Genomic DNA, 26,633 nt, shown 5'->3' with positions numbered 1-26,633 from the left:
TCAAAGTAATGGCCAAAACAACTGAGGGGAAAAAAAGCTATGAACTAATCTATACTCTGTACACAATTAAAAAACCACATTTTTAATTTGTTGGCATATGATGTATTAGACAAAATGAAAGTATCAGTTGAAAATATTTAAAGGTAACCAGAAATACCTTCGAATACATTTTGTAAGTGAATTACTATATAACTGAACATTATACTACAGAGAACTTTAAAATATTTAAATTTAAGACTTAACCCAACACTATATACCTCCATGTTGTTTCAAAATAAAAAATGACTTACCACACTGTGATATAAAGTACACAGAGAAAAGTCTTCCCTGAATTTGTATCCAAAGGGATAAAGAAGCACATATGTCTACTTCCCTATCAAATGGTCCTACTTACTGAACAGGAACTACAAAACGTATTCCATAATTTCACTTCAAACATGCCTAGTTTACTTTTTTAATTATGTTCTTTCAAACACATAAATCAGATTTACTTAATTCTCAAATTAAGTAGAATAAAATTTCCTTCTGCTGTCTTCAAAGAAAAAAGTAGTTTAAAAACAGTTCCACCTTCTGAAGAGGTTGTTCGTGGTACGTTTTTCCCAATTTTTATGTATATAAAATTGGAGGAAAATTAATTCAATTGGAAATTTAGGACCCCCTCTACCCCTGGAAAAATCCGCACCTCCAATTTACACGATCCGTTCCCTTCCTCAGGATCATAAAGCCCACTCTATTAGTTTACTCATCCTCAATCAGACGACATTAACTGATTCTCAGCACTGAATTTGGCACTCTGGAAAGTTACAAAGAAAATACAGGATCCAGTAACTACTCTCAAAGAGTTTAAATATTCCATAAAGGAAGAAAAAATAGTTACTGAAACAATATCCTTGATGAGAATCTTACAGGCAAAATTGGAGAAGGACTACATTTCCAGGCTAGGCTTTTTACACTACTAAGTAATGCAGAAAGATAGTACCCACTAAATTCGACAGCCTTCCAAAGTAGTCAGATTTATTTACGGAAGACATATGCTGCTACACACTTCTACATACATGACAAAGGAAGACTGCTTCTGTGAAGTGGAGGTTTCCATATATCCCTGATGCACACAAAGAAACAGACATGTACTCCTGGAATGGTCGTTTTTGACGCCTTCCTGATAATATCCTGTTTCTGCCACAAATCACTAACAATGTGTTTAGTCACAAACACCAGGATCTTAGTTTGAGGGAACACCTATTATGTATTCTCAGAGACCAACAGAAAACTCCAAGTTTGACAGAGTTAAGACTTAGCTGTATCTACTAGAGGCGTAGTTGACAAAGAATAACAAGGGGTTACTATCTTTCTAGTCTTTAAGTTGTAGATGAGAAGTCAGATCTAAGGCTCCACATTTCTGGTGGCTCTGGAAAGAAACTTCCTTTCTCTCTGTCTCCTGATTATGTATGTCTTTTCCTCTTGTGAATTACTCTGCATAGACACAAGAGCCAATATCACGGGGGGTTGGTGGGCTGCCAAGAGTAGCAATTTTCTACAAACCAGTGGCCTTCCCATTACTGTGAACAGCTTAGACAACTCTGATGATACAATTTGCCAGACAAAATTGTATCAAGTAGCAACTTCATTCTACTTGTCAACCTTTGGGCCTAAATCTATGTATGTAAATCCTGAGAGAGAGAGAGAGAGCGCGCGAGCACGAGAACAAAAGTATCCCTATCAGATTTGCTTCCAAACTTCAGGAACTGTCATATGTGCACTTATGTCTGCAGCATTAAATCTAGAGAAAAAATTCACCCTGTCACTTCGGTGAATCACTCAAATCTAGATTTCATTAAAATCATATTCAGATGTCAGAAAGACAAGATCCCACAACCCAATTACAATTCAAACGCTACCCCAACTTTTTAAGCCTTGGGTCTGTCTCTAAATCACATGGTGTAATAGCTTAAACTAGAGATTCAGTACAAAAAGACCAAAAGAAGAGAAGGTGGGGGGGGAGGTGAGCATACATTAGTTTCAGCACCCAGTAGATAACAGGAATCTGCGAATTACAAAAGAATGGGGTAAAGACGGTAAAATAAGCTGTTGACTACAATACACATCAGAACAGAATCCCAGCTCCCTAAACAAACATTACCTTCTGCCAATAAACAGCAGTTCATTCTTTAACTGCTTAAGTGTGCCAACCATTTTTCATGTTAAAGAGGGGTGCTACAAATTGTCCAAGTCGAAACGGTTGGCAAAATCCTAAACAAGTCTTCCGCCAGAAGCCACTGTGCTTGGAGCATCACACAAAAGCCCAGAGCAAACACAAACACGCTCTGGGCCTTCCTGGATTGCGGCTAGGGTCCGGGGGTCTACGTCCCAGACCCCCGCACCAGGAAGGGAATGAGGGGTGGGGGTGGGGTCCTCTTCTCGGAATGCGCCGAGGAGAGAGGCACAGGGAGTGCCGCACAGAGACCGGCGTCAGAAGCTTCCAAGGCCGGCGACACCCTCGGGCCCGCACCAGGCCTGGCCCTCCCAGCCCCGTCCGGCCTCCTCACCTCCCTCACGTCCTGAAGGCACTCGAGCACCGCGAGGTTGTTGCTCCAGGTGTGCTTGGGACACACACGGGTCACGTCCTCCCTGCAAGACTCTTCCTCTGCCAGTTTCCAGCCCCCGCCGGCCCCGCCAGGCCCTGCTCCGCCCCGCCGGGCCGGAGGCCCACCCGCCGGGAAAGGCAGCTGCGGCAGCTGAGGCGGTTGTTGCTGCTGCTGTTGCTGTTGCTGTTGCTGCTGCTGCTGCTGCTGCTGCTGCTGTTGCTGCGGGAGCTGAGCTGCCTGAGGCAGCTGGAGCAGCTGCTGACCCAACGGCCCGCCGCCTCCAGTCTGCCCTATGAGGGGCAAAAGGTTGGCCCCCGGGCCCTGGCCCTGGCTGTGGCCTCCCTGGCCCGGGAGTTTCTCGGCCCCGGCCACCGCGAGCAGCAGCAGCTGCAGCGCCGCCGACAAGCGGAACATCCTCCGTACACGTCCACACGCCGCCATCTTGGGTCCGCGGCGAGCTCGACGCAGCCGCGGGTGCCGCGTATGTAGATGAGGGGGCGGGGCCGCTGGGCGGGGCCCGGCGGGGTCCTCCCGAGCCCCGCCCCAGCCCGCGTCCACCCGGGAGTTGCGAGCACGGCCGGGTCAGAGGCCGCGCTGGGAACTGCCCACGACCTGGCCTTCTGCGGGCGCAAAGGCTGCGCTCCCTTGCCGGGGGAGCGCTGCTGCTCCTTAAAAAACCTGGGTCAGGTGGCTTTACCTGATTCGCTCGGCTGTCGTCACAGGAAAATAAAAAGGAATTGGGTTTGCCACAACCAAGATGGCCGGTGGAGTATGATGCCCGTTCAATGTAGAGGTGAACTTTACACGATCAGGTGTGTTCCGGAATCTAAGCTAAGAGACTCTCCTTAACATCTCTCCCTACTTCCTTTCACCTGCCTCAAAAGTCTTTCTTACCCAGAGAAGATAGCATGGAGTCGGGATTAGGAGCGCAGGTTCTAGGATGTGAAAAGACCCCGTTAAATCCTTGCTCTTCGGGAAACCAGGCAATTTTTTAACTTTTCTGAGCCTCATTCTTCTTGTCTGAGAAAGAAGCTCTGATGTGTTTGGAGAGGCTTTAATGTAAAGTATACTTGTGAAGATTAGAAATAATAAGTGTCTGGTCTCAACATGAAATTCAAAAAGTTACAGCCAGCATCACAAACTGGAGCCCTTTGCGTGTGAATCCTGATTGTAAGCCACAACTTACACTCATGTTTTAAAGAGGAAAAGAAAATAAAACACACCTTTGAGGCCTCCAGGTTAAGTCTGTGCCTGGGTAACTTCTTGCTGACTCGCGTGTGGCACTTTAATGTTCCAACGTTTTCCTTAGGAGACATGATATCCTCCCAAAGCTGTTTCACATCCATTGTGTCATTTAAGCCATGCATCAGGCCTGGGTTCTAATTAGGCTGAGGAATGGCACAGAGATGGTAACAGTTCTGCATGGTAGAGTTAAATAACACTCCCCCCGACCCCCAACTGCCCCACCCTACCACCACCCCAGAATGAACTCCGCCAGCCTGGGACCAGAATCCCTGGAGTTTCCCACTGCCCTGGTGAGCTTTTATCCCATTCTGCCAATCCAGCACACTGGAGAATGAAAGCAGCTTGGAGCATGTGATACTAACTGATCAAATGTTTAAAAATGCAGCTTTGGCTGTCTTGACCCACAAATGGGCAGTCAAAACCAGATTAGACATAACTAGAGCCTGAAAAGTGGAGTGGGGTTCCATAAGGAGCCCAAGACTGAGAATACTCTTGGGGGTACAAACTGCCCACTGGGGCTAACCCCAGGCCTCTCTCTCTCTACCCAAAATTCACCTCTGCTACCACCATAAATGGTCCGGAGGCTGCTGCCAACCTTGAGCATTGACTAAGGCAGCCCAGAGTGGACATGTTCATTGACAGATTCGTGGTATAGGCGTCTCACTCAGGCAGGCTAGAGATATCACCGGTTCTTTTAAGTCACAAGGGCCATTAATTTTCAATGATGGGTCTGCATGTACTCTGACAAACTGGAGATTATTTCAAACCGATTTGACACTAGAAATTGACAATCCACTAAGAGAATCCAGCACTGAGGAAACCCTATGCCCAGCCACAGATTGCCTCCGCAGATAGGGAAGAGAATGTGAGCCTATCTAGAAATCACCATGACCAAGAAGCAAGAAATCTGGGAACCTGGCCAGCTCAAGCTGTGGCAACAAGCCTAAACTTTACTTCAGGCACAAAACCCTAGTTAGTAGAAAGAGAGTTGACCTAACTTGGGCCTTCTGGCCTCACTGATTTTTCAAAATAAAATATCTGTCACAACAAACAAGTGATTCATTTTACTCTTTACCGTACCCTTAGTTTTTCAATCCTCACTTCCCTAATTCATTCAACTGGTATCTGTTGAGCATTTTTTACATGCCAGGCATTGCTCAAGAATTGGCTTATATGAGAAACAATAAGACAGTAAACAAAAAAAGTAAAAGAAATGGAAGTGGCTGGGGTGTGGAGGGACTTTTATATAAAAGCAGCTAGGGAAAGAAAAGGTCTCTGAGTGATAAATGAGCCAATTGGCATAAATATGACAACCATGTAAAGCTGTGGTCCCCAACCTTTTTGGCACCAGGGATGGGCACAATGAGAATCTAATGCTAGATGATTTGAAGTGGAGCTGAGGTGGAGATGCTAGCACTGGGGAGCGACTGCAAATAGAGATGAAGCTTCGTAGGCATTCCTGACGCTCACCTCCTGCTGCGCGCAATGCGCCCGTTCCTTATAGGCCATGGACTGGGTACTGGCGATGAGGGGGAGTTGAAGACCCCTGCCCAAAGGCTTATCACACAGTAGACCTGGATCTGAAGTTGTCTTAGTCTGTTCAGGATGCTATAACAAAATACCAGACCGAGTGGTTTATAAACAGCAAATTTCTCACAGTTCTGGAGGATGAAAGGGTGAGATCAGGTTGTGATAAAGGCTCTCTCCAGGTTGTAGACTGTCAACTTCTCACTGTGTTCTACTATGGTAGAGGGGACTAGGGAACTAAGTGCAACAGGCAATACTTGGAAGGTTTTCAGCAGGGGTGATTTAATCATCAAGCGAGCACTAGAGTCTTTACCTCACAACTACCCTTACAGTGCTCAGCATGATGCTGGGCACAGAGCAGGCAGTCAATGATTTACTGAATTGGCCAACCTACTCCTCCTGCTGCTGAGTGCCTGAAAAGTTCCTGCTTTCCGGAGCCCTTAAGTTGCTCCTTTCACCAAGTAAGATGACAATTGGTGACTGGGCAGAGCACTTTCCCCCCTATTTGAGGATTATGGCAGCTTCGAAATTACAGGAATACTTACCTGAACTTGACTGTGCAGTTGAATCACCCGGAACAATTTTCCAAATTTTCTGATTATTGTATCCAGGAATATGCTAACCCAACAACTAAGCCGATACTGGTCCATCGCTCTTTGTTAATTTGTTCTTGTGCAAGGACTTTTGGCGGGCTCCCTTTCCTCGGGCAACTTTCTGACCTTTGCCATCTTCAAGATTTCAAGGCCAAATGGAAATAACATTGACCCATGAAATTCTAACACTTTCATTCTAAAATTATCCTTTAATGTTCATTCAAAAGTCTCAATGTTTTTGAAGCCTCCCTGGGAAAATTTACCCTTTGTCAACATGTCATTTGTATATTCATTCATTTATTCAGTAATTATTTTCTGAGCACCTATGAATTTTCTGCCTTGGGGATGCTCTGTGGTTGTAAGAACCAGTCTATGTCTGGTTTCATTATCTACTCCACTATTTGCCTGCTGGTGGGTAGTTTGGGGTTCGATGAGAAGCAAACCCATCTCAACAAGATTAGCTATGGAAGAGACTTATTAGGATGAAAGCCTCCCAGTAAATGAGCCTGCTTTAGCATCTCTGCTGTGCTCATTCATTGCCTGGGAGCAACCCAGACAATGGGAAGTGTGACCTGAGTAAACGCAGTGATGGATTTCAGAGCATAGCAGCTGAGACTTTGGTCAGTTACTCCACACAGTTAGAGACCCGAGAAGCATATTTTCATGACTACTACATGCCGCCCCTTGCGCTCCACAGATTTTTCTCCACACAAGTTGAATAAGCAGCTGCTCCATAGTTCCCAAGAATCTGAGAACAAGCCAAACCAGCTCCACCACCTTATTTCTTCCCTTCTTCAGTGGACCTGAGATGAGCACTGAACAGGTAGTTGTAGCTCATCTGTCATGGACCCTTCCACTGGATAGTGGTGTTCCCATCCTCGGCACTCAGAAACCCAAGACAAATGAGGGCATTTGGAAGAGTGTAGAGTTACAATGTGCATGGCTGCTTTATTTTCATTTTAAATGTAGGAGAAATAAGTTGTAGGGAATCGGCCAGGCTATTCTGGAGAGACACCAAAGAGTGTGAAGGCGAGCTTTCACCCAGGTTTCCCAACTCCGCTTGGCTGTAACAGAAAATATAAAATGGAAAAACTAGGATATGTAAAATTTAATTGAATACCACATGAATGTCATTTTCCTTTAGTGGGATTTTTAACCTGTTTATTCCCCTGTAAATCAGAATAATAATACTTACTCTACAACATTGTTTAAAAAGTAATATATTGGGAAGGGGCTTTGGAAGTTATAAAGGGATAAACAGCAGAGATCGTTACCAACAAATAGAAGTTTATTATTTTTTTTAAAAAGGAAACATCTATTTTCAGAATTTCACTTACGGCCAATCGCTGAGATGGGAAACAAAAAGAGTGAAAGAAAAGACAATAGTGTTGGACTTCTTAGTAATTTGGGGTTTACTTCTACCCCATGACTTCTGTCATTTTCTGTTGGAGCACCAGGGTCCATTTCAACAGTAAGCTTTACCTATGGATTCACTTCTCTCATAATCTAGTATATGCCCATTTGTTAATCAGCTGGAAAACATTTTCAGCCTTTCCAGTCTAATCCCTAAACAGCTTGATTTATGGCAATAGAGATTCCTGAATTAAACAAAAGAAAATGAAGCAAGTGGTCAGATTGTTGAGCAGGAACCCAGGAGCCCACAATTGCCCAATGCTACTGCCGCTCGCAGAAGTGCTGCCAAAGTCTAAAAGAAACAAAAGGTAAGCTTCCTTTCTTCTCTCGTCCTCCCATATTACAGTCTCCTGGATTCAGAGAGACTAACATGAAGTTGACAGAGGGAGTCTAGGAAATGTAGTTTGTAGGATTTAGACTCTTAGATCTGAGAGGAAATAAACAAATAACCAGTGAAGAAGGGATGTTAGCAAACACACAGCTTCCTATTAGCAACAGTAATATAGAATTGCCAGCTAAAACATCAACCACCTTCATCAATTTAATTAAGATGTTAACTTTAGATCCAGGGACCATCTTGTGTAACTCAGACCTAGCACTGCATGAAATGAAGAAATCTACCAGGCTGGAATTATAGCCCTCTCCCAAAACTGCCTCTGGCAATCAAAAAGACAAGACACCAGGAGCTGTTACACACGGCAAATTCTTTATTTTCATATTAACATTAAAATTTAAAACACAGAACACAGACATCCCACTGCCCTGTTTTCAAAGCAGGCACAAGGATATTCACATCGACAAGATAACTTTGAGTCTGCTTAACTCCAATCCTTCAAATGGAAAAACCACCTTAAAGACAGGAATGAGGAAACATGGTAGAGTCGAGTCTGGTTCTGCAGAGACCAGAGCCTGGGTTTACAGATGCAATCTCCTGCCAAACAGAGGGGTGTGGGCGTACCTGGAGGTGAAGTTTTTTCCTTTGGAGAAATCAGTCATAGTCACACAAATTTGTTTCTAAAACATCCAAATTTACTGGAGGAATGCAAGGACTGCCAAGAGGTGAGATTCACCCATCTTTGGTAAGAAGACCCTTGGTAGCTACACTTAGGGGAATCAATCGGCATCTATCGTGTGTACTTCAATGCTAGTCGAATCCTATTCCTGCCCAAGACAAAAAGCAGCCAGGGTCTGACCACCTGCATCCCTTTCTTGTTGAAACCGGGCGAGTGCTGCTTTTTTTATTCAAATCCCATTCTGACACTGAAGTTCTAGGCCTGGACAGCTATTTTTAATCATTGACATATCAAACAGAATATCTGATCTGAGAAAAGGGGGCTCCTTCCCAAGCCTTGGAAACTGGCTTTTTAAACAAAATCCTTAAGTAGGAGACCACACTTTAAAAGGCACAACTGGAACTGGGAATTCAGGGGAAATCTATTGCAATAACCTCTTGCTGGTGAGAAATCCTAGGAACAGTGCAGGAGTTGACCAGTCAGAACTATTTTAGAAAAATAATACAACATTTCTATAATTATTTAAGAAAATCACACTCTTGGCCATCCTGCTCCCAAGAACTGGGCACTGATCACTCTCACTCATACCTTGAGGCTTGTTTGGTTGTGGAGAGCCATTTAGCAGAGTAGCCTAAGGCAAAGCAAACAAATATAAACTGAGCCCTCTACTGGAGAAAAATGCAGTGCCTAGAGTTGGACAATTCAGGGTTGGAATGAAAGTTGGAAGGCATCTCCCTGAAATCCACGGGTCTCCAACCACTATTATCTTCCTGAGAATGACTTTACTTACAACACTTTTAGAAAAGGTTAGGAAGGGAGGCAAATCAAAGGATCCTGGAGTCAGACATCAGTTTCACACGAGGAAGCCTTTATAGGGCAATTCTAAACATGCTCGAGAAGTTTCCCAAGAGTTGGCTTTATTCAGGTGGGAAGTCTTTTGGAACAGAAGAGACAGTCCTGTTTTTGGGAGCTGTCTGGGCGGCTTCTCTTTTGTAAATCTCTTATTTAGCCCATTGCTCTTGACATACTATGGGACTCAAGGAAGAGCTTTAAATGAATCACTCATCTCTTCCACGTGAAGGGAAAAGGAATGGTCTTCAAAGCATTGACTTATATAAAAACTACTCCTGAGATCCTAGACTGACTAGAAAAAAAAGTCTTCCCCACTGCTGAAACTGGTCTCCTCTCTTCCTTAGCTCACACAACACGATGAACTTAATGCACTTGACATCAGCAAAGTGTCTATAACTCATCAGCTGCCTCCATCACTGGGTCTGCAATATCCCAGCACTGCACACCTGCAATATAACTGTGGCTGCCACAAAGCATACCAGATGTGCTCTACCACATACTTCTGAGGGGATGAGACCAAGTTACTAAAAGATTGTCAGCCCACAAGGTCAGAAATAGATTAAATCCTATACTAGGTTCTACAGTGCCCTCCTGTGTTCAATTGAAGACTTCTGTACCCAAGTAGCATCAAGAAGATGGTTGGTCCCTTCAGGAAAATAAGCAGTTCCAAACCAAATAACCCAAGTGACAAGACCACTCAGGCAGGGTGTCACATGTCCTAGAAAATGGCTGGTGCACAATCATTTTCTAAGCTGTAGTAGTAGTGTTTCAGTGACCCAGAGTCTTATAATCACACTAATCCAAAGGAATCATTTTCCCCAAAGTTCTAGGTCACAGACAATAAGCACAATCTTGCTCAAGGCTTCTAGGTGCTAACAACATTTAACATTAACCAGCAGCATTTCTGCGAAGTTTCAAGACCACTGTCACTCCCACCTATAGAGGTGGACTATCTTCTCTGTTAAGGTAGCCAGGTAGCTGCTGTGGTTCACCTCAAAAGGGCAGATGTCCAAGACAGGCTGATCAGTCTGCAGATCTTGCAGCAATGAGCCACTACCAGCATCCCATACCTAAAAAAGATAACCAAAGAGAAAAGGTAAGGAGCTACTCAATTCAGCTGGAGGGCTTCCTTTCTTTCTCATCAACTTTGAAAGAGATATAGGGAGAGAACTGCCGGAGGGGCAAAGCATACTGCCCCTAACCCTCACAGTACATCTGAAGTGGTCTAGGAATGGCCTCACCTACTGAAATCAGTAATTAGTTTACGTGTGAGTGGATCTGAAAATCAAGTCTAGCATTTGTCCTTTCAATTTGTGTCAGGAAGTCTTCTAGGGAAAGAAGGGACAATATGATGGAGCCCCTGTCCTTGCCCTCTGGGAATCTATCTCCTAACTGGCGCTTTTTCATTTTAAAAATTTATTTAAAAAAAATTAATGTATTAAAAAGTAGAACAGTACAATGAGCAACCCATTACCCAGATTATTAACTGTTTACTACATCTGCTTTAACGATTCTATTTTTTTCTTTACTGATTTCCTGTCATTTTACCTTTATATTCTCAAGTATGCAAGATGTTTCCTTACACCTCAATGTCATCATGCCCACCAAATGAAGAATTTCATAGTATCATCTAACACCTAATGCATAACCAAAATTTCTGATAGTACCTTTTTACATTTGGTTTGTTTGAATCTAGGTAAGGTCCATAATACATGTAGTAGTTACAAATTTTATTAAGTCTTTTTAAATTTAGAGCAGATCCAATCTTTACACTTTTTTTCTTCTGCCACTGACCTACTGCAGAAGCTGGGTTAGTTGTACTATAGAATGTCCCAATCTAGATTTACTTGTTTGCTTTCTGTGCCATTATTTAACTTGTTCCTCTAGCCACTGCAATGCCAGTAAATGAAAGTTAGCACTAGCCTCCAGGGTGGTTCTACCCAATATGGTGGCCATAAGTCACATAAGCCTATTTATGTAAAGAAAATTTAAATAAAAATTTTAACAATTAAGTTCTTCATTCATACTTACCACATTTCAAGTGCTCATGTAGCTAACATGACTATATTGGACATCACGCTCTAGGGCTTAGATTCTAGTTCAAGGACTATTCATAGAAGGAGCTGTGTGCTTCATACTTCCTTACATCAAGAGGCAAATTATTTCTGGTTAGCCCAATTATAGTGGGCTGATTCCTCCAATGAAATTCCCCACCAACCTTTCATCTGTTGGTTTCACCCTGAATTGATAAAGCTGATGCCTGAGTCGATTATTTTATAGGAGTTTCAGTAAGGTGGTTTTTTTTTTTTTTTTTAAAGGTTCAAAGTATAGCCCATGGAACACTAGATCATGTAAAAAGAATGAGGTGAATCTACAGATGTTGAAATGGAAAGATATCCAAGACAGGAAGTTAAATGGGAAAAGAGTACACCACAAGAGAATGTAAAGTGTGGCTCGTGTAAAAAATAAACTAAGCAACTGTACATACACACATGTATGCAGTCGTGTGTAATCATAAAGCAAAACTGGCTTTTTGGTTTATACATTTCTGTATAAACTACAATAAACTTACCAGGGCAGACTTTGATGCTTCATCTCCAGTACACACCAGGATGCTGCCATCATCTTCTGGGTTTCGGAATATGGCACTTTTGGTCAGTAGTTTGCAAGTAGGTCCCCCAAGGAATGTCTGTACAGGATGGCAGGAGCAGATTGGCTCTCCATTGTCATCCAGCTCGTAGGACATCTCCATCAGCACACTTCGTAAGGTGTTGTGACTTTTATCTATGGGACAGAGAAATGTGTTGCTCCATGGGGATGGACCAAAGAAATTAACCAAACACCTGAACTTCAGATACTCATAACCTAGTTGAGTAGCCAAGTCATAATTTATTAAACCACCAAAAATGGCTACAAAGCAAACATATTACAAGAACAAAATAATATAGCACAAATGAAACTCAGAACTGTAGGCTAGGATGAAGCAAGTTATCTACAATAGGTTTTGCCTATGAGGAAAACAATTCTGATGGGCTATTCTTTTAAGTAAAATCACTTCTGCTTGGGATTTTCTTTCTTAAGAGATCTGACTACAAATTTTTTTCCCTTCCCCGGTGAGGACCCCATTAGCCCCTGGAATTGTATATTTTTATAAAGTGAAAGCATGCTATTATAGAAGGGGAAACATAAATTTGTGGTTCCGCTGGGAAGCAAACAAAAGCTAGAAAAAATGAGACCTCCAAGTTCTCTATAAAAGTCACAACAAATTCATAGCCTTGGTGACAAAGGACCTACAAGATGACTAAGAACCAAAAGGGTCAGAAGAGTCTGCTGAGGCAGCTTCTCAGCTCAAATAAAACTTAAAATGATTAGATATACCCACAACTAGCAGAAGGATGGGCACTATAACAACTGTCTCTGACAAACTATCTGTCTGACCATCAGTAGAGCTCATCAGGAATTTAGATTCATACCTTTCAGGCTAGAAAGAACCTGTGAATTTAAGCAGTTTATTGTCAGGGGTTCCACCTGGTTTTGGAAGCAGTAAGAAGTTCAGCTAGCTAGGCCCACACAATCATTGTTCATCTACTCTCTACTTACCTTTATTGGCACCAAATAAGAAGAGCTAATACCCTAGTCTGGGTCCTACATGGCTGCCTTCACCTGGGCCTTTCTCTTAAGTGAGGGAAGGGCAGGCAGAAGACATGAAACTGATCTGAGGGTGACTCAATGGCCTCAAGAGCAGGTCTCCTCATTCTATTACTGTTTTAAGTCACACGGCTGATTTACTTTCAGAGAGTATCTGAAAGAATCTATCCCAGTTCAGAGGAGCAGAGAGGCAGGCTCTATGAAGAAACGTGGGGCCATCATCTTCATTGCAATATTAAGAGTTGTTAGTCTGTGAGGGCCATACTAGTAAAACTCTCCTTCTCCTCTACCAATCTGCTCCTAAACAAATCACAGGAGGTCCCATGAGGGCATCCCAACACTCACCAGGCCTGTAGGTCACAAGACAGTGTCGGGTGCTGCTCTCTGTCTGAAAATCTATGAAGCCCCCTGACTCCATGGGCAGTACATGAGGAAAATGAGAATTGCCCATTTTTAGCTCCCAGAAGGAAGCGTTCTCCAAGGTTCCAGCCAACACGCCACCATATGGAAATGCAGCTGAGGCAGCTCTGGGCATGTATGAGAGGGACACCAGTGGGCATCTGAAAGGAGAGAAAGGAAACCATGCCTCACATTCTAATATTTGTACTGCTCCAAACCTTGGGCACATTCCTACCTGTATAGAAGAGGTTAAAAACCTGTGAGTCACTATCCTCTGACATCTAACAAAAACTACCAACCCACTCTGTAGAAATAAAAGAGCATGCATATAATATTCTACATTCAATTTCAGAGGAGACACAACATGCTTGAAAAGCAATGAAAGAAATAGACTAAGAAATTTAACAGTACAAGGTCACAATTGCAAGAGTTTGGTGTGAGCTTCTGGAAGTGGGGTTAGCTACATACATAAGAAAAGTCAGAAAGGAAACACAGCTTACACATTTAATAAAATAAAGATTCTAAGCTGTAGTTGACAGACACCTCAATTAAAATATAGCCTAAAGCAACTACATTTAATTCAAAAACAGGTCTGTTTCTTTAGAGATTTCCTAAATCTCTTTCTGCAAGCATATGACCAGGACTGTGCCAAGAATTCTCTCCGAAACATTAGCCTACAGATTATGTTACCATGAACTCATTTCTGAAGTTGCCAAAACGATCACTTTGCTTTATTTCATTTCCTTGTCACAATAAAGCTAAACAAAGCAAATTAAAAGAAAAATGAACACAAGTATTCTTTCCTTGCTATTTGCCATATTTTATTGTCTACTCTATGTGGGTCCCTCTACATCAACGGCAGTTACCTTGTTTGCCTGGAGTTCACATTTGTATATAAGTTTATACCAGTCATCCTCAGGCCCACGAACCGCATCACTGAAACATAATTCTACCCACCCAAATGAAAAGAAAACCTCAAAGTGCTGAGCCAAGTTTCGGTAAATAATTATTACTGTAGTGATACTGTTATATTTAGATCCTGCTGCCCTCTTTTTTATATATATTCAAACTGGTATTGGAAATTCTCTCTTAAGATACTTCTTATTTTGGCCCAGGTCAGACTCAATTCTCCTTTTGAGAACTTTATGCCTGACAGAGAGTACTATGCCCAATAGTACCAGACACATTCCAAAGAGCCACAGTGGTGCTGGTGGCCAACCATCCTTCAGAACCTGGGGTGACTTCACAAACCTCCCAACTTAATAACTGGATTGTAAATGATAAAGTCATTGTAATATATCCTTAGACCAAGCTGGTTTAGCTGTGGATTATGAAAGTTTTAAATCACTTTTTATTGTGCTAACTTTACTGTTCTCTTCCTGTGTGTTAGACATGCGCTTATTAAAGCAAGTCTATGCCAACCATATTTTACAGATGAAGTTCACAAAAAGCCAAGAAATGTGACCAAGATCGCATAGCTCATACGTAATGGAGTTGGATTCTGAATACAGATCTGACTTTGTTTAGCCATGCTCGGGATGAGTGACTCTATATGAACCTGGTTTACTTGGTACCAGAGCTTTCTACCATATAAAATATCATGAACATAAACTCTAAGGACCTTACTACTCTTGAAAGACAGGATTAATACAGTTAATAAGAAAGACACTACCTACAGGAAAAAAGTGAGCGGCTCCCTACCTGGCTTTCTGAGGTACTAACTCCTGGACAGGACAATTCGTGTTTCGAAGGTCATATACCAGAACTGAACCATTGATCAGTCCAGCATAGATGTAATTGTTTTCATCAAGACACCAGCAGCAGCTCCAGACAGGACGTCCAGCATTGTAAGTCTGGACCACAGTATTTGTCTCCAAGCTGTGGAGTTATAAGAGACTTTTATAATTATGTATTAAGAAAATCAAGACTATAACAAAGATGTAAAGATTTTCACTGATGATCTTTTAAGAACACACTCACACACCCAAACTACTTGGATCCCCAATTTCTTCTAGGGGCTGCCCAGATAACTCCTTTTAATTCCAAAATATATTTGTGTGTGTGTGTGGAGGGGGGCAGGGAACAACATAGGTTTTCCTCTTGAGCTGTAGGAAATAAAAGAATAATTTAAAGGGACAAATCCACAGTATATTCTCACACTACTTCCATTACTTTCTCCATAGTTACATATTGCACCGGTACTCATATTGAATGTTGAAAAATATAAGGAAAATAAATTATTAACCAACCATTCAGAGGTAGTCATTAGTAAGTAACACTTTGGTATTTAACCTTTTCCCCATTTTTTAACACTACTAGAAAAAAATCATAGCATAGATATACATATAAAACATTACAGTACACTGAGTTTTGGGGCAAAATTAAGCTGAAGCATTCCTGAAAAGTCAATAGGCTTATAAGTCCTGATACTGCTGTCACAACGTCCCTCAGATTTAGCTGAAGATTTTAAGCAGGAACCCAACTATCAGACATCTGATCAAAACTACTTTCTAAAAGATAAAAGGCACAGAGCACACTCAGATTTGGTTCATGGCACTCACAGAGCATGCAAAAGATAAAATGTGGAACTAAGGGTTACTAATGACAGAGTCATCATAGCACCCAAGGAGAGTTCCCTGTGAGCATTCTGGTTAGGTAAAATGACCCAAGTAACAAACCAGGAATAAGCAGTCCTAAACTTATATGACGACTCCATGGTGTCAGGGACCAAGGTTGCCTCCATACTGTCATTTTTATCATCTCTAGGATAGTACTCTGAAACAGGACACTACACATTCTGTTTTGTAACCTGCTGTGTCCATTTTTAAAAGCAAGAGATTTTAAATTTGATGAACCTAGATCTCAAAAGACAATGCCACAGAACAATAAAAAAAACCACTAAGGCCATCATAACATATTAATTTCCATTCTAGCCGACATTAAACAGTCTAGGTCCCATCTTCCTCCCTAAAGCACTCACCTGGTCAGTTTAACAGTGTTGTCTAGGGACGCAGAGAGAAGTAAGCCTTTGGACCGACTGCTGAAAGCCAGTCCACGGATCTGCTTGCTATGCATGGGAATGTACTGACTGCTTTTCATGTTGGCAGTACTCAACATCTTAACACCAAAGCCTGCCAAAGATGAAAGAGTGAGATAGATCACTGAAAGTCAAGTTAGGACAAAGCAAATTACCTTTCGAAGTAGTTTCTTTGTTCACCTCAACATCTAAGTCCCTGGGGAAAAAGTTGGTCAAATAAAAACTCTCTAGGGTTGTAATTTATTATAAAAAGTATATTCCATTTCAAATATTCATCAATAGGTAAATGATAAAAAATTGTATATACATACAAAGGAATATTTCCCAGTAATAACAATGAGTAAACTGATATACACAATACAGATGAATATCAAAAAAAAAAACTTATGCTGAATGAAGCCAGACAAAAAAAGAGTAATACTGTTTATAATTCCATTTATGTAAAATTCTAGATAATGTTAACTACTCTATTTTGATAGAAAGTCATCAGCGGTTGCCTAGGAATGAGAAGAGGAAAGGACAGGTAGAATATGGATTACAAAAGGGCAAGAGAAAACTTTTGGGGTGATAGATTATGTTCTTTATTTTGACTGTGGTGATTGTTTTAGGGATGTATACATATATCAAAACTCATCAAATGGTATACTTTAAGTATGTACAGTTATATGTCCATTATACTTTAATAAAGTGGTTTAAAAGAAAAAGACTATTCTGAACCAGACATTCAAGATGAAGAAAAGATAGCAAACAATGAAAAATGGAGATAAGTAATTTGTGTCAGGTAGTCAAGACAGGCTGCATCTGTCTGAAATAGAATGGAAATAGATGACATCTTAAGTATCCCAATCAATGTATATCATTCTAGGAGTAGAAAAGAATACCAAAAATATCCTTTTAAATTTTATCTAGGCTAGGATAATATATCTATTTTTACTGAGCATTTATTATTATCTAAATTATACACTAACAGAATTTGTCAAATCCTAGATTCACTAGTCTTGAATCACACTTCAGCTTCCCTTGGGCAGTGGTCCCCAACCTTTTTGGCACCAGGTGCTCCTATGAGAATCTAATGTCTGATGAACTTAAGTAAAGCTGAGGTGGTGATGCTAGTGCTGGGGAGCAAATACTGATGAAGCTTCGTTCACTGGCCTGCTGCTCACCTCCTGCTATGTGGTCCAGTTCCTACCAGGCCTCGGACTGGTATCAGTCTGTGGCCCACGGGTTGGGGACCCTGTCCTAGGGAACCGAGTAGGAGACAGTTTATTGCATTTTCTCCTGAAACAGAATTGGACAGCCAGAGATGAAAAGGGAAACTATAGGCTTTAAATCAACAAGGGATAACATGAATATTTGCCTAGTTAATCAAAGAGAAGTTAGCAGCAGCAAGCTATCAAGAACGAGTTGTGCAGAGTGGAGTAGATACATTAAGAAAAAACAAACATATTATATCCAATTTGGGTAACAAAAGAATTATTTTCCCAACTTATGGAGAAAGTTCCAATTGATGATACACACACACACACATTTAATATTTAATTCTGGATGGGATAAAGAAACAATCCTTTTAATTTCCCTCAACAGGAGCCTCCTGATAGCCTCTCAATTCGCAGCTAATACCAGTGAAGATCTAGGGAGAAATGTATGATAATCTAGGCATTCCACTCCCAATCCTATATACCTAAAATTTGAAGGACATAGTTTTGAAACATTTGATGAAACTTCTAAATGGAGAGACAGAGGAAATTAGGCTGAAGCAAAGGGACCTGATGGCAGAAATCATATAGCTAAAGATAGTAGAAAGAAACATCTACAACATTTAGGAATGACTTAATTGGCTATGTGAGGAGATTTGGTTTTCAACATTAAGACAATATAAAATTAAACTTAAAAAGCACGAAATATAAAAAAAAATAGTAGAATATTAATAAAATAACCAATGTATTCCCAAATTCTTTTATTTGGAATTTGTCAATTTGGACAATACTGAAAATAAGTGCTAAATCTTGTTTAACTTGAATTAGCCCTTGGGGTGGTATTTTTTCCAAATATTTCCAGACTAAAAATGAATCTGTAACTTTAGTGGGACATTTAAGACTGACGTCCTTCTTAGACTATACCAGTAACCCACATTTCCACGTACCTTATCTTCTCTCACTTTTTTATGGATTTCAGTATTTCTGCCATCTTGGTGAACAAATTTATAGAATGAAGTCAACAAACAGTAAAGACATCTTTGCTGCACACTGAACTATCTGCATAAATAGGAAACTAAGCAGGAAAGGGGATTTGGTGGGCTGTGGACAGTGTTCGTCCACCAGTGAGCTCTGCATTTTCCAAAAAAGGGAGAAAATAAATGGAATCCAATAATATACATGAAAGCTGAGGTTCTGAACTGTTCACCTGGAAGGAAGGAGGCCTGAGGAGAAGGCTGTGACACCACCAGGCAGCTCAGAAGATCACAGTATGTCATGATCCGGCAGTTTCCACTCTGAGACACTGTGAAGGTCTTCTGGAAATGGTACTTGTGCTGGCCCTGGCTAGAGGGTAGGCTGCTTAGGAAACGTGCTTGGGAGCCCTTGGGTTGCTGTAAAATCTGATCTCGATGCTGCAGAATGAGTTTTTGCAAGTCCTAAAATGAAAAACATTTTGTAAATGTGAAGCTTTTTTGTTTGTTTTTCTTCCAGGCACATTTCCTTGATCTAATACAAGGATATTTCTTACCCATTATATGAAATGTTAACATGAATCCTAGAGAATGGCTAGTTTTTGTAGTATTTTTCCATGCAAATGACATAAGGAGAGCATAGAATCATAAAACAGTAAGGCTGAAGGTTCTTATTCTTAATGGTCGTTTTGGTTGTTTGGGTTAAAATCTTCATTTCATTGGTAGATTCAGAAAAGTGAAATGAGTTAAACAAGTTTTGAATTATCAGGTTTTATTTTTTTAAAATTCAATCATGGTAGAATTCATCATAAAGCATATAAGCTTTGAACAAATGCCCTAATCAGAAATAAAGTTTGTCACATTTACTTGCTGGAAAACTTGATAAATCCTATTCGTATCTGAGATAAACCTAAGTAATATTTAGATTCCTTTTCAATTCCTATCCCAAAAGTTCTTTGGATTAGAAAGGGCAAACTAACCTGGACACGATTATGAAGCTTAGTGCATTCTTCAGTGAGAACTTCAAGTTGGAGCCGGCACTGTGCTGTTTCAAGCTCAGCCTGCTTCCTTAGCATCTGCTCCTTTAGTAAGGTACTAGAGAGGGAAAAGCCAGCGACAAGTAGAGATCAGCAAAGCTACAGAATATTTCCCATCAAGATGGCACAGTAAGTTCATGCTGTGATACACACATTTTGCTGTAAATATGTCATGATAGTGATTCACATACAACAATAGAAAAATCTCTCAAGTCCAGAAACAATATAGAAATGTAACATGCAGGGTTGAACTCATGAGCCTGTTAGGTTTTAGTATTAAAGTCTGCAGTGATAGCCAGGAGTTGGCTCCTTTGGGAATGGAGACTAAAAATGCAAAATGAGGGATCAGAGCCAAGCTTACTGCTTAATGTAGGGCCAAATTATAAAAGAATAAAATGACATGTTAAAAGACTAAGGTTACCTGTTAGATTGAAAGAAAATAAAAGTTATTAGTTGTTCATCAGATACTCAACACTACAAAAAAGAGGCTGAAATTAAAAAGATAGATAGTACATACCAAGAAAATGCTATCAAAAGACTAATTAGAATTAAAAAGCACAAATAAGCATGAAGAAAAATACGTAATAAATGGACACACCATCAAGAATCATCAAGAATCACCAAGAATAAAAATCATAACTTTGCATGTACCTAAAGACAACTTAAAAATATGAAATGCAAAAAAAGGAGTGACTTCCACTCTAATGAGACAGGATAGAAAAAAAGACAAAAATTAAAAAGGATGAGATAAAACTGCCCTATTTATCTTATGCAAAATTCAAGAGAACCCATAAACTATTACAGCTCAGCAAGGTGCTAGAATCAAGATAAAGAAAATTAGATCGACCACATTCTCCATACACGAGATAATCGATTAGTAAATATAATAGAAAAAATTCATTTGCAACAGCAATTTTAATGATAGCAACCTAGGAATGAAGTTAAAGGGCATGCAAGAACTTTATGAAGCAAAGTACACTTGTAAAAGACACAAGAAAACAGTAATTGGAAGGATATTACATAACGTTCATGGCTTGAAAGACTAAAAATCAAGTTACTCTAAAAATTTAATGTAATTTCAATCAAGATCACAAAGGGTTTTCATGGAACATAGCAAACTAATTTAAAATTAATAGGAAGAGCGAAGTGCCAAAAATGGCCATTTTAAGGAGCAAGGTAGGAGGACATATTTTAAAGCTACAATAAATTATAACTTAGAATATTGAAGCAAGAATTACCAACCAGACCATAGAACAAAATAGTAGTCCATTCAAACATAGAAACTTAATTTAGGATATAAGTAGTGATGAAAATTTATACAGAAAGAACATACTACTTATTAATAATGCTGTCACAAGTAGCTACCCACAAAATTAAATTTTTAAATAGATTAAAAACTTGTGTAGAAAGCAAAACTTTAAAGAAACAATATGTTTTGTTCAATATAAATGAGCAAAAGATAAGAAGAAAATTCAAAAAATATGTTTAACCTCATTAGTAACTGAGAAAATGCAAATTAAGTAAATACTACTTCACCCCATGAGACTGGCAAAAATTAAGTCGGATAATATAAAGTGGACAAGTGTATTAAAACAATAAGGAAAACTTTACACTGTTGCTGGTGGAAGCACAGACTGGGAATAGCTTCTTGGAAGAGCAATCTGACAAAATCTAGTAGAGCTGAAATTATATGTAATTTACAATAAAGCAATTCCATTTCTAGACCTAAAGAAACTCTCGTCCATCTCTCTGCAGTATGGCATACAGTAACGAAAACTGGAAACTACCTTAATTGTGCACCAATACAAGATATATATAAGTAAATTCTAATTAGAGAACTAAAATACTATACAGAAATTGAAATGAATAAACTAGAGCTACATCTATTAATTAGGATATGTGCCCCAAACATAACAAGCAAAAAAATTAAGTGACAGAAGGAAAATTATAATCTAATAACATTTGTATAAAATGTAAATATTTCCTAAATCATACTATATATATTTATGGATATAGATCCTCTACATAGAGATAGAATTAAGAACTTAGTTCACAAGCTACTATTGTATCTATGACAACTTCTTTATTTCTTAAGAGGCCAAAACAAATATAGCAAATGTTAAGATTTGATAAAACTGAGTATCGGGTGTTCGTTTTATTAGTCTATATTTATTGGCATTTTCAAATTTTTCACATTTTCTAAAGAGGCTAGGGAGCACAATGATTATAGTAATCAGCAAAATTTTAAATATAATCATCCATTAGTAGCCACAAGTATAGGTTTTGCCTTTTTAACAAAATTTCCGTCTCCATACAACTGCCAGGAACAAATGAGAAAAATAAATTGAAATTGTCTGTAATCCCATTCTTAGTGATTTACCTGTAGTATTCTTCTTCAGTTCACAAAAATATAGTCACGCTAATAACATGCCTTCACATGACAACATATTATGTGTATATCATCAGTTTTAATAAATGTGTAGGATTCCATCACATAGATATGCCAGAGTTTACTCAATCAATTAATTCTCTTGGTTTGGATTATTAACAATGCTAAATGAAAAAGCTCATTAAGTAAATCTTTGCACACATCTTGTTTCTTTAGAATACATGCCTGAAGTAGAATCACTTTAAAAGGCTGTTGAAGCATACTGCCAAGGGGTTCTCTAAATGGCTGTGCTATGTACATTATTAACAGGAGTGCGTGAGAACAAGGATCCCTAACCCCCAGGCCCAGACTGGTACCCCCTGCTGTGACCTGCTGGGAACCAGGCCACACAGCAGGAGGTGAGCATGAGGGATGCCAGGAAGCTTCACCTGTATTTGCAGTTGCTCCCCAGCTCTAGCATCCCCACTAACATCACTGCCTCAGCTCCACTGCAGATCAGGTATTAGATTCTCAGAGAAGCACTGGTCCCTGGTGTCAAAAAGGTTGGGGACCACTGCATTAGAGAACCCATGTCTCTTGTACTCTCTCAGTGGTGGACATTTTTATTCTTTAATGTTCTTAAAGCATATTTTAAGTAGTGTGATTAGCAATTGTTCTTGAGCTTTCAAAATCCTGGTTAATATCTTACATTGCACTACATGTGCAAAGCTTCACTGTACAAGTCTTCTGTGTAGAGTGCTGCAGAAGGGTTTAGGAGCACCGTAAGCAAAAATAGCAACATTTAGGTATATGCCAGATCCTTTTTTTTTTTTTTAATTATTAATCCTATTTTAGTGAAGAGAAAACTAAGACTTGGAGTGTTTCAGATGACCAAGAACTGACTAAAAAGATTAAGACAGGACTCTTCGGATTCAGTGTTCATAGTACTTAGCAGCAGAGGCAGGCAGTAAAAATAATCCCTAGATTAGAATCTGGACAGGCCACATAAAATCTAGGATATCTTTCTGTCTGAGTCTGCTGCCTAGGCCAGATGTAAGGTATTACAGTAGTGCTGTAGATTTCTCTATCGCTTTTGATTTTGGGAGTGCTTAAGACACCATGCTCTTGGATCTCCCCAGGTCATACTACCAAAGATTTAAGTCAGAAAACTGATTCCAACTTTGTGAAAATGCCTAAGTACTCCTAAGTACAGTTGCTCCATTCCTCCTGAAACTACCGGCTCTTATCAGTACACGATACCCAGGCTCTGAAAACAAGGCTCACAAAAGATGCCAAGCACACAGAAGTGGCAGTCTCTCTGCAACACTGGTTAGCACTCCTTGGATTACAAGGATAGAAACTTTATTTGAACTGGCAAACTAAAATTGAAAATCTATATACTGACTTGTGTAACTGAGAAATCCACTGGAGTCAAACTTCAAGCATGGCTGAATCAAGGTTCAGGAATCTGTCTTTCTCCATTTCTCAGCTGTTTTCCTTTGCATTGACTTCATTTTCAGGCAGGCTCTCCCTATCCTATGGCTGGGAAGGCTCTTGGGAGCTCTGAGACTGTATTTTTTCTCAAGAGTTTGAGCAAAATCCTGGGGCCTACATTCATTGGGTTAGCTGAAATCACAATTATGTTACCACAGATCCTCATTTTTAATGCTGTATGTTGAGCAAACAATGAAGACATCCTTCAGATGATCAGACATGTACTGTAAGTCATGTGAGACAGACTGTCAATGATCACTAGAGATCCCAGGCTGAGACCAACTAAAGCTCTGGAAACAAACTAAGAGTTTGTTTTTTCAGATGTGCCTACAGGGGACCAAAAGAGAACATTCCAGGTAGGCAGATTCTTTCTACCTACCTTTTCATGTGCTCCTGTTCACTAGTGTCCAAAGCTCTCACGGTTCGGGCATAAAGGACAACAATGTCACTGTGCTTGGCTTTCTTGTTGCACTAAAGAGCCCAATAGGACACAATTAGTATGGTTCCAGGAATCCTCCTGACTTAATATTTTGACTGTGCAAATGCATAGCCCCTACCTATGGTCCTTACCTGAGGACATTTTCGTGCCTGTCCTTTGAGCCACTTAGAAATGCACCTATACCCAAAAAGGTGTCCACAGCGTAATGCTGAGAGTCGGTGATCCCCAGCATTGGTCCACTGTTCCAAACATATTGTGCAAGTATCTCCTTCTTCCTCATCTGGAGCTGAAGGCTGAAGAATGCTGGACTTCTGGGGAGACTGCTGGATGGAAACCAGAATACATTCAAATTAGAGAAAATGCATAAAAGTCTTGAAGAGGATGCGCAGCTATCAAATTAACGACCACACAAAAATGATACAAACTGAATTAAAAATACTGTAGAAAAACTGCAGCATTTATGAACCACTTGTCAGTCTTTCTCGAATAAAATCTGGTCAAATGTAATACAAGCTATAAAAATATTACTACTCTTTGATCTTATGAAACTCTTGGATTTTTTTTATTCAAATGAAAAGAAGCTATCTTTACAAAGAGAAAACAAAATAAAACAGACCTAGTAGTTACAAAGATAACCAACAACAGGAAATGGTAGTTTCATTATACATCCAAAACTAGGTTCATAATTAACTATAGCTATAAAATACTTGGTTGGTATAAATCAAAGAAAAATACCAGGAAAACAAAGAAAAGGTATAAACATACAAAAAATATAAATGGTCAATTAACTATTCATTTATAATTAAAGATATGCAAATTAAAAAGTCCATTTCTTAATGAATTAAATGATATAAATTAACATCTGATAACACCAAGCACTGCTGAGGGTGAAGGAGAAATGGGCAGGCTTACATACTGTTGCTACAAGTAGAAAGTGGCACAAATTTTCCAGAGGGCAATTTGGCATTATCGAAACTAAAATATCTAATATGTCTTTCCTTTGACATAGCAATCTCTCTGCTAAGAATATATACCATAAATACAGTCACAAACATTTGCCAAGACATTTGTACAAGGATGCTCAGTGCAGTATGATCTGTATCAAGAAAAAAAAGAAAAAACAAGGGAACTGCCATAGTGTACATGACAAGGAAAGAATTAACTAAAAATTTACTTATGAGATGGAATGCTATTATTAAACTACTAATAAAACTGAGGTTCAACTTTATGTACTCAAAATAGAAAATTCTCCAAGATGTAATAAGTCAGGAAAAAAGGAACAAGTATATTATCCCTTTCATGTAAATTTAAAAATAGAACATTTATACACATAAATTTACATGTATACAAAGTTTTTCTACAAGAAAAACTTTATGGGAAACCATAAAGAAACATGTAAAAAGTAGATCAATGACATTTTGGGATCGGTAGAGTCCACAGCTGATATAAATAACTCTCATATTAAGAACAATATGTTATTTTAAAACATAAAATGTTTATCACATAGCAATCATATTCATGAACTATATTCCTATCTAGATTTTAATTAATACTTAACCTTGTTAGGTAAGGAGGACAAATTATCCTCATACTCCACACACCCCCTCGCCCCACCTTTTTAAACCAAAAAGAAGTCTCACAAATGACTAACTTGGATAGGATCCACATATGGATTTGCTGCCTACAAAGCCTGCAAGTTTTTAATTTTAGCCTGTAGCCTGCTTTTTAAATGACAATCCAAATTGTTCATTTAAAACGATATTCATGTTACCTGCTTGGGGAGGGTCTCTCTTCCACCAATACATATAACTTCTTGCTCTGCTGAAATATCTCCTGGTTGCTCTGCTAGTCATTTCCAGAAATGATAGGATAAGCAATATACAAAAGACATTAGTCAGGTATAGGAAGCTAGCAAGAGAGCCTGACTCACTCCCCATTTCTAATTGGTAGTATTGCTACTTTTATAGCAATCTCTTTTATGATGACAACTTCCCCAATTAGCATCAGTGAATTTATTTTCTTTCATTTGATATCTTCAAACATAAAAGTAGACATAGCAGTATAATTAACCCATAGGTACCCATGGCCTAATTTCAAAAATAATATTTTGCAAATCTTGTTCCATCTAAGCCTCATTCCCACTGTTTTCTTTTGGAATACTTAATAATAAACCCTAGAATATTTCACTTGCAAAAACTTTTATAATACTAACTGATAAGGATTTATGTTTACATAAGCACTATTATCATACCTCATAAAATTAACAATCTTTTAATTCCATCTAATCCCAGGCACCCAGTTAATATTCAAAATTTCCCAATTATTTTAAAGTTGCTCTTTATAGTGGGTTTACTACAATCGGGATCTAAACAAGGTATGGACAATGAGTTTCACTGTTATATCTCTTAAGTCTTTTTCATTCTATAACGATTTTCCTTTACTCATTTTTATCCCCTTATCACTTATTTGTTGGGGGAGATCTGGTCATTTGTCTTATAGAAAGTCCTACATACTGGATTTGCCTGATTACTCCTTTGTGGTATTGCTTGCTTATTTGTTCTATCACCTACATTTCCTATAAACTGGCAGTTAGAGCTATAGGCTTCAGTAAATTCAATTGTTTTTTTGGAAAGAGGGGCAGCAAGACACTTCTTAGATTGTGTACTTTGGATCGTTGCACATCAGAAGGCTCACAGGGGCTTCAGGTGGTGTCTGTCCGACCCCTACAGCCAGCAGTCCCCAACCTTTTTGGCACCGAGGACTATGCTCCTATGAGAATCTAAGGCCTGATGATCTGAGGTGGAGCTGAGGCAGTA

At 39.6% G+C, this 26,633-nt stretch overlaps 2 protein-coding genes across 5 annotated transcripts in view; both read right to left on the bottom strand.

Annotated features, from left to right (window-relative positions):
• The window catches only part of GLG1 (golgi glycoprotein 1), a 99,378-nt gene extending 96,324 nt beyond the window's left edge, over positions 1-3,054 (bottom strand). Inside the window, exon 1 of the mRNA XM_016143970.2 lies at positions 2,547-3,054. Within this exon, the coding sequence (XP_015999456.2) occupies positions 2,547-3,026 (480 nt within the window). The 5' untranslated portion in view covers positions 3,027-3,054. The remainder of the gene's footprint in view (positions 1-2,546) is intronic.
• Positions 3,055-8,048: 4,994 nt separating this feature from the next.
• The window catches only part of RFWD3 (ring finger and WD repeat domain 3), a 28,985-nt gene continuing 10,400 nt past the window's right edge, over positions 8,049-26,633 (bottom strand). Inside the window, exons 4-13 of one of the 4 annotated variants that reach the window (XM_016143916.2) lie at positions 25,589-25,662; positions 23,949-24,140; positions 23,758-23,849; positions 19,460-19,574; positions 18,716-18,944; positions 16,256-16,406; positions 14,977-15,153; positions 13,222-13,436; positions 11,801-12,012; positions 8,049-10,298 (exon numbers count right to left, since the gene is read on the bottom strand). In XM_016143916.2, the coding sequence (XP_015999402.1) occupies positions 10,155-10,298; positions 11,801-12,012; positions 13,222-13,436; positions 14,977-15,153; positions 16,256-16,406; positions 18,716-18,944; positions 19,460-19,574; positions 23,758-23,849; positions 23,949-24,140; positions 25,589-25,662 (1,601 nt within the window). In that variant the 3' untranslated portion in view covers positions 8,049-10,154. The remainder of the gene's footprint in view (positions 10,299-11,800; positions 12,013-13,221; positions 13,437-14,976; positions 15,154-16,255; positions 16,407-18,715; positions 18,945-19,459; positions 19,575-23,757; positions 23,850-23,948; positions 24,141-25,588; positions 25,663-26,633) is intronic. The other 3 variants (XM_016143947.2, XM_016143936.2, XM_016143957.2) reach the window with 3 other exon arrangements.

This window comes from Rousettus aegyptiacus, unplaced genomic scaffold, assembly GCF_014176215.1.
Source record: "Rousettus aegyptiacus isolate mRouAeg1 unplaced genomic scaffold, mRouAeg1.p scaffold_m13_p_14, whole genome shotgun sequence".
Taxonomy (NCBI): Eukaryota; Metazoa; Chordata; class Mammalia; order Chiroptera; family Pteropodidae; genus Rousettus; species Rousettus aegyptiacus.
This window is presented reverse-complemented; position numbering and strand designations above follow the sequence as displayed.